Raw genomic sequence first — 12,218 nt, 5'->3', positions numbered from 1 at the left:
ATATGAACCACGCAAACCTGGATTGATTAAAACGTCTAAAAGGCGTAATTGATGAAGTAGCTCAGTATAGGGCAACAGAAGGAAAAAAAGTAAGTTTTAAAAGACTTTTCTTTTTTGTTTTCATATTATTTAAACTTCAAACAATAAATATTATTTACAGTCGTAAAACATAGAACAAAAGATACTAGAACTGCCTTACAATTGTCTTTATTGAAAGCATTTCTATAATTTGTTTAGTTTTAATTTACATAACACGAATCGCCATAAATATATAGTTGGTTATAAATTTTTCTTCTAAGATAATTGTTATAGTTCAGTTTGTTGGTGTTCTTAACATTTAAAATGGGTTTCGTGTAGCTTCAGTAGTAAAAATTGCGATTTTTCTCTCATAATATCTATATTCATTTTTTTAAATCCCGCTACCAAGCTCCATCTTATTCCCGCTAAAAAATTACTTTTTTGGAAATTTGATCAATTCTGATGAGATGTTAAATTTTGATATTGAAAAGATTGCAGCGTTTGTGTCGGTATTGTGGTATTAACGGTAATGGCGGGCATTCCAGGTAAAGATATTGGAACAGAAACTTGTTGAACTTGCGGATACGATGAATAAGTCTGCATATGAGGTTGAGGGAAATTTACATTGCCAGATTGCGGCTGACCGGGCTGTTGTGGCTGCTGAATCATCGCGGCTGGGTAACTAAGATAAGCTGGGTTGTTCACCTAGGTATAAACACAAATAGTTACTGACTTTTTCAATGGGTATCATTTATTTTCATGAGCTAATGCCGCAGAATGCTTTACGGCAGTGAGGGGTACGTTACCTGTGTAGCTGTGTTGTAAGATGGAGTAGTGTCGAAACCCGGCAAATTAGGGAGCGAGGACGGAGGTGGTAAATGCGAAAACTGTTGTGGGGAGAACATGGGAATCGCAGGGACCGATGGCGGTTGTGCATTGTTTACGATATTTGTATTTACATTAGACACTGACTCTGAATTCGACGGCGCTGACTGTGTTGCACCGGGGATGCTAGTGGGTGGTAATAATTCTTTCGTACTATCGGTTGTTCCAAAAAGTGAACCAGATGTGGTCGCCATCGTAGTTCCAGTTGTTGTTGACATGATTGGTTCATTCGCAGGAACTGAACTGGTGTCAGTCGATGGAGTAGAGAAAGCTTGACTCGTCACTGAAACCGGTAGTGCTGCTGGTGGCGGAACTGATGTTTGCATGGTGGTAGGTGTGGTGGTGAAAGTATTCGTCAATGGTGGCACGTAAGGAAATGATGGGCTTACGGTCGTGTTAGCTAGGCTGGCCGGCGCCTGGAGCTGGAGATATGAAAAATTTCATTATGTATTTTATATAAATTATCCTTTATTATTTGCAATAACAATGCGTATGCACATATGCAGCGCTGGCACACTAATTAGCACACCTTCGTTAATATTTGGTATGATACCTTTTTTGTCGTACGATTAAACACTAGCAGGAAAATAAAAGATTTACCATACCTACCAGAAGATGTTGTAGGCCAAGAAAAAACACAAAAAGGGAAGTTTCCTTGATTGTTCGACAATCATTGTACGATCCTCTCGCTTCTTCACGCAAACAAGAGCCAAAATGTAAGAAGATTATGGTGTAAATATTTCTGCTAGAACCATCAGGCATCAGGCGATTTCTGAAGAACAACCTTATAGGACGTCAAAGTCTGAGAAAACCCAAACATGGTAACCGAAAAAAAAAAAAAACGGTTAGCGTCTGTCAGAAGCCATATTGGCTCTCGTCTCTCCTTTTGGGATTCCGTTATTTGGAGTGATGAATCAAAGTTTAATATATGGGATACTGACGGCAGAACCTATGTGCGACGTCCTTCAATAAGGAGTAAGTACACCAGGAAGTTGGTGAAATTTGGTGGTGGTAGTGTTATGATATGGGATTGTTTCGCCAAACATGGAGTCGGGCCTACTGTCTAAATCAAAGGCATACTTCACCGTTTAGTCTACCGGAATTTGCTGCCAGAGCACCTTTTACTATACCTGGAAAACTTTCCGTTGTCAGTTTCCTCAAAGGCAACTTTCCAGCAAGACAACGCGCCATGTCATAAATCGCGGTTTGCACAACAATGGTTGAAAGACGAGGCTATATCAAACATGGACTTGGCCTGCACAAAGCCTGAATTCAAATCCAATTGAAAATTCATGGGCAATAATTAAGCGGCGAGTTATGGCACTGAAACCAAACACTAGGCAACAATTGTGGGCCGTCATCGAGCAAGAGTGGAAGCAAATCCCGAATAATGTATGCGCAAAACTTGTCGCCTCTACGCAACGACGATGTTCAGCTGTAATTTCACAAAAAGAATATCCAACCAAATATTAGGTAAGTGTATAACCTACATTTTCATAGATTTCCATGATTTTTAAAACTTATTAAATATTTTCCTTTTTTTTTGGTTGAGCTAACAGCTTGATGCAGCTTTTTTTACCTTTATTTATATAAAAAATATTTTTGAGCATATATACCCTAAATTAGAAACATTTTGATTTTCTAAAACGAAGTTGAAATAGTAAAAAACAATTGTGCAGATTTTCAACAAATTTAATTAATATTTGCTATCTGTATTTATTATGTTCTGTAAGCCTTCAGGTGGACGTACTAGGGTGTGCTAATTAGTGTGCCACCCCTGTATAGATGTTTTTCAATTAATTGGTTAGAAATTATTTGCATTGTGATCAATATTATTTTCAAATTAAATTTCATAACTTGCCCTTTCATTGAATAGAAGAAGCAAACTTGACATGAAAATATCTTGTGACGAAAGGCACTCCAAGAAATTAAGTTAAATACATATAAAACAAGTAGACAATTGAGGGAGTTAGGTGAGAGCCAATATACTCTGAATGAGTGTGCAATTCTCCAAAATTCCTAAAATTTTCAGGAATAGGTAGAGTAAATTCCGCTGACTATTGATATGATAATGTTTAAGAATTCAATAAAAACATTCTCAATACTTAATTGAATGATATCCGCTGAAGTTGTACCTGCCGGCGTTCCAGAGGTAAGCAGTACTATATCCAAAATGATACAATGAGGTAAAATCTTCGAGAAACTTTAAATCCAAAGTGAAGGCGTTATTGGTCACGTTTCCATGCTGCCTTGGTTTCAGGACATACAGCAGTTTAATCGACCATAACATATTTGCTTGAACGCCTCGACTATGTTGATGACATCTGCTTGATCCCTACCGAATCATGGACTTTGACCAAATGGCTCTAGATTAAACAAAAGGGGACATAAAATCGAACCAACAAAACCAAAGATCTCAGTCTTGCGAGTCACTGCACACTTCGTATATTCGATAACAATGGTTCAAAAGTTGAACGAATTGTAGTATAAGACTCTGCCTAATCCACCATATTTACCGGACCTTCCGCCAACCGACTACCACTTTTTTAAGCATTTGGATCGTTTTTTGGTGGAATAACAGTTGAGGAATGAAGAGGTCATCAAAATTGCCTTCGACGAGTTTACGAGATTACAGTATCCGGTAGGAGGCAATGTGGTCCGTACTGCGCTCGCCCGAGATTATTACCCTAATTTTACTCAGGTACTCATTCACAGCTGAGTCGATTGGTATTCGACGTCAAGCCTCGATACAAATTCCACTGCTACAAGTGAGATTTGAACCTCGACCTTCTATACGACCGTGCCCTAACCACTCAGTGAGTCAAATTAGGGTAATAATCTCGGGCGAGCGCAATGCTGACAACATTGCCTCCTACAGGATACTGTAATCCTGTAGTGTACCGTTACGGTCTTGAATGAAGTGCTCTAACACACTTCAAGGCCCTGATCCAATATGGACTGTTTCACCAACGATTATTATTATTATTAGTGGAGAAAAAACATGGCAATAGGGGTGCATTGATGCCTTGATGATGACGTTCAATCATTTCCATTTAATCACTAGAAACACCGGAACACACTTAGAATGCTTTTGAAGTTAATCGATGCATCGTACTGGTTATGTGACTTTTGAACTTATATTAACGGACATGAATGCAGCATAGAGCTACGGACGAGGAAAAACGGAAGACGAAATAAGCTGGAGGAGATGATAATCAGCAATTCAAATAACGGGATAATTTAGAGTTGCTGCTTTTATCGTTAAGTTCACAAGAAGGTATTGGCATTATTGTTAAATCGTCGTTCTGTCAAGCATAAATCAATCGTGGCCAAACATTTGAAGTAGGCAAAATGGAAACAAATACAATGCGACTTTTTTTGGCTACCTGTATTTTAAATGAAGGTTTCTCATCGATACTAAAGATAATCGACGTTATGGGGACCAAAACTGGCAAATGATTTGTACGCATCCAAATGCGATTATATTCGCATTGTTCAATCGGAGGAATGGTTATCTCAGAGTGCGAAAATTGCAAGACTCGCACGAAAACAGGAGGAATCGGCACGTTTCACAGGGAGCATGCATTTTCCATGCACATTTTTTTCGAATTTAGAATTATTTGTGGCTCGGATTATAGCGGCAAGCCTGAAGTTGAAGAATCTCATATGTTTTTTTGGATTTGCGGAGGCGTTCCAATATATGCCATGAAAATGGGATTTTCCTGACAAAGTCCTGTTCAAAACACGATTGTGGTGTCATCTCGGATAATTCAAAATAAAAAAACAATTACTTTTGTTCAAACTTCAACAAAGCAGTCTAAACTCTTGATTTTTTGAAACAGGCTTTCACACTGGAAACCCCCTTCAAAAGAGGAAACGAAAATTTATCTTAGAAAAACCAAATTTTCGGGATTTACCTGGTGAAATGCATGAATTTTTCTTGCATGGGTTATTACGATATCTGTTGATGTCTTCATTTATCTATAATTGCAATCGAATTTAATTGTTAGATGCGCAAGTATGACTAGTCGTTTAATTAACCTCATTGTAATTAAAGTAAAAATAAAGGCTTGGCAAATTCTGTTTTTTTTTTTATAGAACTTTGAAGATGCGAAAAGTGTTACTTCTGGCAACCTACTTTCCATGTTAGGCTAAAATAAAGCCATTGCTGGTGCGAATCAAATCCTCGTATAAAATTTAAATAATCCGAAGCGTAAACGATTATGAACAGACACACAACAATAAGAGAAATTGACGGCAAACTCGAAAAACATTCACCGAAAGAAGGTTTTGTCATAGCATTAGGTGGGATCAACAAGGCGTCCTCTACGACATGCTCTTGAAACCTGGTGAAACAATTATAGGTGTTCATTCTGAACAGCTACGAAAATTAAATTCGTTGGGGTTAAGGGTACATTCAAAATACCGCTGCTAATCGTAAGAGGCGACTAAAAAGGATAGACATTTGTGGGCTAGCAGCTACCGAAACATCAATACGATTGCCCTCACAGATACGTCTTTTGGCTATCGAAAATGGTTTATAATTTTTTTCTGGGGTGTGCCCACGCTCACCGACTACGTTATAGAGGTCACAAAGAATCATCACTTTCTTCAACTTGAGCGGGCGATATTAGCTAGAAAGAATTAGCTTGAGCGAAATGAGACAACGCACTCATTTTTGAACGGTCTGGAAAGGGTTGGTTGGCCACGATTTTAAAGAAAAATAATAAAAGCTAGAGCAGGAAAAGATTACGGAGAAAAGAATAGACCTCTAAAATAGTGGTCATTGTTAAAATATATAATGGTTACAGAATTCTAGAAAATTCATCGCTTCCTCTTACGGCACTGTACTCCTGTACTCTGAAAAGCCTGGTGGTAGAAGGTGTGAATCCAATGTCCGACTGGTGCTGAGGCTACCGCAAGATAGACCCTTGTGATAGGTCAGAGAACATTACAATTGTATAATGCTGCGCACCAACGGAGATTTGCGAAGTAGAGGAGGTTTTTACGAGCAACTAATTGCACACAGTTCAGCAGAGACTCTTGTCATTTTGGTGGGCTCTGACATCTTGCTCTGACGTGTGATAGAGGCATGGTCTTGATAACCGTAATAATAACGGTGAATTCTTTTAGACTTCTACAACTTTCACCGCCTTATATCGTTGTCAGTAGCAGCAGACTGTCCGAGCACAGGACGTGTCATAAGGTTAGTTGGGTTTCGACTAACCGGCAACAAACACCTAATCAGACCGATTATATTTATTTGTCTTTTGAATGTGGGTAACAAAAGGGATGCTGATATCGACCTCGAAAAGACCATCATCTAATGGCCGCTTACCGTTATTTGCATGTCGCTATAGCGTCTGCTCGCAAGAGAACTGAGCGCCAGCCCCCTCTCCCTACCTCAGTTTAATACGGGCGGTTCCACTATCCTGTTGTCTTCTACAAATAGGAAAACTTTCTTGTGTGCGAAGGACATAACTCTACACAAGCTGTTAAATATTAATGAGCCACGTGTCGCCATCAAAAATGCCTCGGATCGGTGAACGTAAAGAGCTAAGAGCACTGTTGATAGGTGCAATAGGCGGTGAGCGCGATATGCTGGTGCTCCGTTACCGTGGCAAAGGGCAAGAAGTGCAGCGTAGCGTTCGCCATAATAAAAAGAATTTCATCAGTTCGTTGACGAAGGAAGCAAAAACCGCTTCTAGTTTCATCTCTTGCGTATGACGGGGTGAGTTGCCGTAACATCCGGATACGAACATCCGTGCAGCCCCTACTGTCTCTACAGAGTTGTTACTTCTACTCTGAGATCTTGCGTAATAAGTGGAGGAAGGGGACGATTGTTACGATCTCGGAAAGGTTTCCTGCAGCCCTGAATATATTAGTTAACATAATTCTGCAGCCCTCTGAATACTTTGAAAACTTGATCAAGAGAGAGCAGTCTCGTTTTCGCTTATCCCATCCCCCATCAACTGAACACTCTTCGCTTCACTTGTTCTCTATCGAGAAAGGTTTCAGTAGCATCAACAAGAAGTGTATCTAGAATTGTCTACGAAGGAGAGGCATTTTGGAGAAACTTATAAATATTATAAGAACAGAGTCATATAATGGCGCAAAATGTCAGATTTTGCGTCCAGGTAAAATCTTCGAAGAATTCAAATTCCAAAGCGGCGTGCGCATAGGTTGCATCCTGTCACTGATATTTTTCTTCTTGTTGTTGTGCTACCTTGGTTAGGACCATTAGAGTCAGGAAGGAACGAAGGCATCGGACTGTTTGCCCACCTTAAAAGCATTGTTCATGCCGATAGCTGTACCGAACTTGATATCGCTCGACGTCTTACGGCGCTAAGTTCTTTTTTACTATTTTGTCCAAAACTGAAAATGCAACTATCTCATCATCAACATCAAGTTAAGGCTATTTCGCGCCAATGCTCTCTCCGTGCTACTGTATGGGAATATTACATGAAAAGTGTCCGGCACTGCTGTTCGGACGCTCCAAGTTTTCATTCACTTATGCCTACGTCGTGCCATCGTAGTACTCGGGCCTGAAAAACTTATGCGGCGTACGGGCCAGATTCAAATCTATTCCATGCAATAGCAACTCCAAGCTTTTGAATGCACAAAATTTTCACAAACTGCAAGTTTATTTGGAAAATCAAAGCAAGCCAAATTAAATATGAGCTTCAACCAAGTGATTCCACCTGTCGACTTCACAATCAAAGACTTGGTACTTCAAGCAAACTCCCTCTGGGTTGCGTTAACATTTTCAGAGCCGCCAACATCGACACTTTTCAATAAAGTTGTGCTCTGCTCTGTCTTTCAAACAAAAAACCACGGCCGGTTCTAAAGATAGCCCTGACTTCACTTGTTGACACTTGTTTGCACAAAAAATCGCAAACACAGTTGCCTTCAAAATGATTTGAACTATAATGGCTTTAAGATGTTGGTAGCACTTTTGGATTAAGGCCAACCTTTTTAAGAAGTTAGAATTAAAAAATCCTCACCTCCGTTGATTGTGGTACATCCGGTATGACAGGACTTTTTAATAAACTTTTCGATTCCTCAGGCAGCGCTCTGACTGGAATGCGATGCAAGTAACCGTAGCCGATTCCACATCCAAGGCTTCCTTCGCCGCCCCACTTCGAATTCGGCTTGAGCGTAACTTCACGGCAAGCGTCGTCATCAACGTTGTACACGTACATTTTCAAAGCCTGGCCCTCATGAGTTTCAATCAAAGTGAATAAATCGTCGCTCTCGTGTCGGATTGCTTCAGCTCCAATAATGTAATCTGTAAACGCCCGCAGACCAGCTTGCTCGGCTGGAGACGAGGGATGCACCTCCTGAAATATAGTTTTATAAAATATTGGAATGTTTCGAAGATTAATCCGTTTTACCAAGACATGCCAAACATTCTCGTTTGCGCCTTCAAATGAACAAAACCGTATGCTCACTCCCAGCTGGCCTTGTCCCCCCCAATTCGAGCTAGGCGTAATCGATACCTCCCGAACCGATTGCGTTTTGCTGCTGTAGACAGTCATCCTTATGGGTTTGTCCGTGTTAATCTTCAACAGCTCCTTCAAGGTTTCGTTGTCTTGGTCGAGTCTTGTATTCCCTATAGCAACAATAAAATCGAAAAATGATTCGAGGCCGGCCTTCTGGCCAGGCGAGCCGTCTTGTACCTAATCGGAAAAGATAAGCGAATCAGATACCTCCACTTGTTTGTTTCTCGTATTCATATTTAAGCCTTACCCTCAGTACGTGATATCCTTCTGTACCACCACCGGGAACCTCAATGCTCTGCCCAGCTCCCATCTCGTCTAATAAGTGCCTCTTTCAGTATTATTTGCAGAAAATACCTTGAGAAATACGTGGCACCCAAATATTTTGACAAATCAACTCGTAATAAGCGTAAAAAGTCAAGTCAGGCGGCGAAAACCGACTGAACTCTTCTGATTTTTGTGAGTTGTCAGTTGTCAGAACTGCGGCGAATTCGTTCATTCGAAATGTCTTTGCAGCGGCTAAACTATAAATAGATCGAAAATCATTCCAATTGGATATTTTACTGCTGAAAACTGGGAGGCACATATAAAGAATATTCGAAAACAATTCATGCTATATTGAGGACAATGTGAATTTGAAGATATGTTTACCCAAGAAACGCATGCCAAATTTATCATTAAAGAGAAAAAAACAAAAGATTTTCTTAAGGTGAGGCAGAATCGTTTCTGGATGATGTCAAGCCCACTCGTTCTTGAAATTATGTTATATATGAACGTTCTTCGTCAAAGGAAAGATACTTTAAAAGTTCCAATGTAATACCCGAACTCATTGCCGTGAGATTAGGAATCTCATGCTAACCGTTGCGCAATTTTCACTGTTCAATGTTCTCTCTATGCACATGGAACGTGGTCACCACCGTTACTCAGTAGCTGGAAGCTTTTATTAACTCATGTCTTCACCGTGTCATCGGTGTATTCTAGGCTGAGATAATAATTATTGAAGAACTTCTTTGGCATACAAGCCAGGCAGGGCGGCAACTCCACTGCTGGATATGCCATCCAATGGGACTCACAATCCTAGGATGCCAGACGAGGGTGAGTTGAATTGAAGAGTCCAAGAATAAGCTAATTTGTTGTCTTTATATTTTATTTCAGATTGGGGTTTGGTGACGGACCAGGTCATTCTATTGATCTTATCTTTCTCTTCACATTGCACACAGAGCTCACATTTGAGATTACTTTTATGAAACACCCAACTTGAATTGTATATATAACTAAAACTTCTTCCTTTATGTCAATGAAAAACTGAATTTCAATTTCGGTAGCCATTTGCTCCTTTCTGAACAGGAATTCTGAGGCATAATAATCATAACAATCGATGGTGCAACCGTTCAACTTGAACGTTAGCCTCGAAGCGTTTTAGATTATTCCATTTAATGGTACAAATCTATCTGTCACCAGCAAGATCCAAACCGGCCTTCAGCCTTTTTCCCGTTCACAAGCGGGGTCGGTTCGTCGTGATCGGTTTCGACACTTGGCTCTATCGAATGCCTGATCTGGGTGTAATCTCGAGGCTTTTAAATTCCCATCCAGTGTATCAAGCCACCGTTGTTTAGGCCTGCCTTTTGGCCGTTTACCATCGACTTCGATATTCAGACCAATCTTGGCAAGTGAATTCTTATTAGAACGAATTGCGTGACCATACCAACGAAGACGCCTCTCTCGCAATTTTTCCACGATCGGTGCAACCCCATAACGATCGCGAATATCCTCATTTCGGATGTGATCAAAACGTGTCACGCCATTAGTCCAACGTAACATCTTCGTCTTCATTACCGCAAGACGCCGTTCATTGTCTTTTATAGTTGGCCAACACTCAGAACTATAGAGAGCGGTAGGACGGACGACATTGCGATAAATTTTCGATTTGAGACGTTCCTTGATACGTCGATCACAAAGAACACCAGTTGTGGAACGCCACTTCAGAAATGCAACGTAAAGAGGACGATGCTTCTCACGGTATTTCTCCGTGAGTAACCACCCAGCGTGTATTGCGTCAGTAGCTCCACACTTCTTGACAAATCCGGCTTGAATTGCGGTTATTTCAACAATTTCAAGAATGCATTCAAAAATTTTCATGTTATGGGAAAGTAACCAATCGCACTCATACTCATACTACACAAATTAAAAATTTAATGGAAAAGGCATACAAAGCATGTGACCTCATTGAAATAATAAAAACTTGTTGCTTTTTCGTTGGGATTTTTGGGGGGTTTTCGGGAACCACTTGTTCCCTTCATCAGTGCTAACAAGAACTTGTTGGATTGCAAATACCGATATTTCGGCAACCACTTGGTTCCCGTGGTTCCCGAAATATCGGTTTTTGCAAGAATAAATATCCACACCAAGGAAAAAGAAACAACAGGTTTTTATTCGAAAAAATCAAAATTTGACTGACGGTTTCGTCCAGGGCAGGCCAACAGGCCTGTTGGCACTTTCGGTCACGCTGCTCCCAGGGCAGAGGTGAGGCAGCGTCTGATGAGTTGCCTCCTGGACGAAACCGTCAGTCAAATTTTTATTTTTTTGATTTTTAATGCTTGGGGTGCTACGCTCCAAACTAGGGATCCATGGACTAAAAAAACGTGGGAGTAAGTTGCTCCTCATTTAGTCCGGTCCACCATCACATGGATGTGGACTTAGGATCCCGCAGATCCTAAACAACAACCTAAGTTTTTATTATTTCAATTAATTAATCGTTGGAAACACCGCATAATTTCACTCAGATTAACATGTGACCTAGTTAAACTAAATCGAAATTATATGGGTTTTTTCGTACGCCTGAATAGGGTAGCCTTAGAACTATGTATATATTGCCTATTCTTCCGTGAGCACATATATTAGATATTAGAATTGTGCAGGTTTTTAGTAGGTATGCCCCAAATTCCATTTGTAATTTCTGGTGGCAGAGTACGTATTTGCTCCCATTATACGTTCACTAGAAGCAACATGTTTTTAATTGTGTGAAACAACCAGTCATCTGCTCCGACCATGAGCCCGTTATCTTTGTCCTTTTTCTTGCCTTTAAATATTGTCCATAGTTAGTATGTACTGCCCTCATTTTGTGAAATAATAAGATCTATTTATGCAAAAAAAGAATAAGGTTTGTAGACTCCTCTTCATCACTACGCGTATGGACACTGGCTGATGAATTTTATTGCTATATGAGACCCTGCTATACCGCTTCCCGAAATATGCCGGCATTTCAACCCCCAGTTTAAGGATTAAGACTGTAAGCTACTCTACTGCGGCCTTCGTCAGATGGTCCCTAGGTATTAAGAGGGTCGTCTAGTGTGTCAGATAAAAGGAATAATTTTTTTGTTATTTCATGAATCATGTATAGAAGACATAGACAGAAGACGTAAAAGGATTTTTCGAAATTCGAACCCATTGAAAAGTTGCGACCGTAAATCGGAAAAGGTGTGCAGACCGTGCGTTATATATAATAACTTTTAAACGCGTTTTCCTCAAAAATATTTTTTTTTCAAACTGCTGCCATGATATCTCTAAAACCATTTGATAGATTCTTTAGTACACATCTAACTAGAACTTAAACTAAATAAATTAAGATGGGTTCGCTAGTTTTATCAGTTAGATAGGTCCCAACAAAGTGCAAAAAGTGATTTTTTTAAAACTAACAAATTGTGAAATTGTAGCTTTATTTTAATTTCACGGAAAGCTTCAAGATCACGATTAAAATGGCGTTTGGGTTTTTGATTTTAAATAATCAGAACGGGTGAAATCATGACAGTAGTTGAG

The 12,218-nt window shown here is 39.9% G+C and overlaps 1 protein-coding gene across 1 annotated transcript; it reads right to left on the bottom strand.

The window, feature by feature from the left end:
• Positions 1 to 191: 191 nt before the first annotated feature.
• Positions 192 to 8,856, bottom strand: LOC119658415 (Golgi reassembly-stacking protein 2). Its single transcript, XM_038065813.1, has 5 exons — positions 8,653 to 8,856; positions 8,298 to 8,582; positions 7,908 to 8,243; positions 825 to 1,325; positions 192 to 723 (listed from the first exon to the last, which is right to left on the bottom strand). Exons 1-5 carry the CDS (start codon positions 8,713 to 8,715, stop codon positions 472 to 474), a joined length of 1,437 nt encoding a protein of 478 aa, XP_037921741.1. The 5' UTR covers positions 8,716 to 8,856; the 3' UTR covers positions 192 to 471.
• Between the last annotated feature and the right edge of the window lie 3,362 nt (positions 8,857 to 12,218).

Source organism: Hermetia illucens, chromosome 1 (genome assembly GCF_905115235.1).
Source record: "Hermetia illucens chromosome 1, iHerIll2.2.curated.20191125, whole genome shotgun sequence".
Lineage (NCBI taxonomy): Eukaryota > Metazoa > Arthropoda > Insecta > Diptera > Stratiomyidae > Hermetia > Hermetia illucens.
The sequence above is the reverse complement of the archived record's forward strand: the minus strand, read 5'-3'. Positions and strand labels throughout refer to the sequence as shown.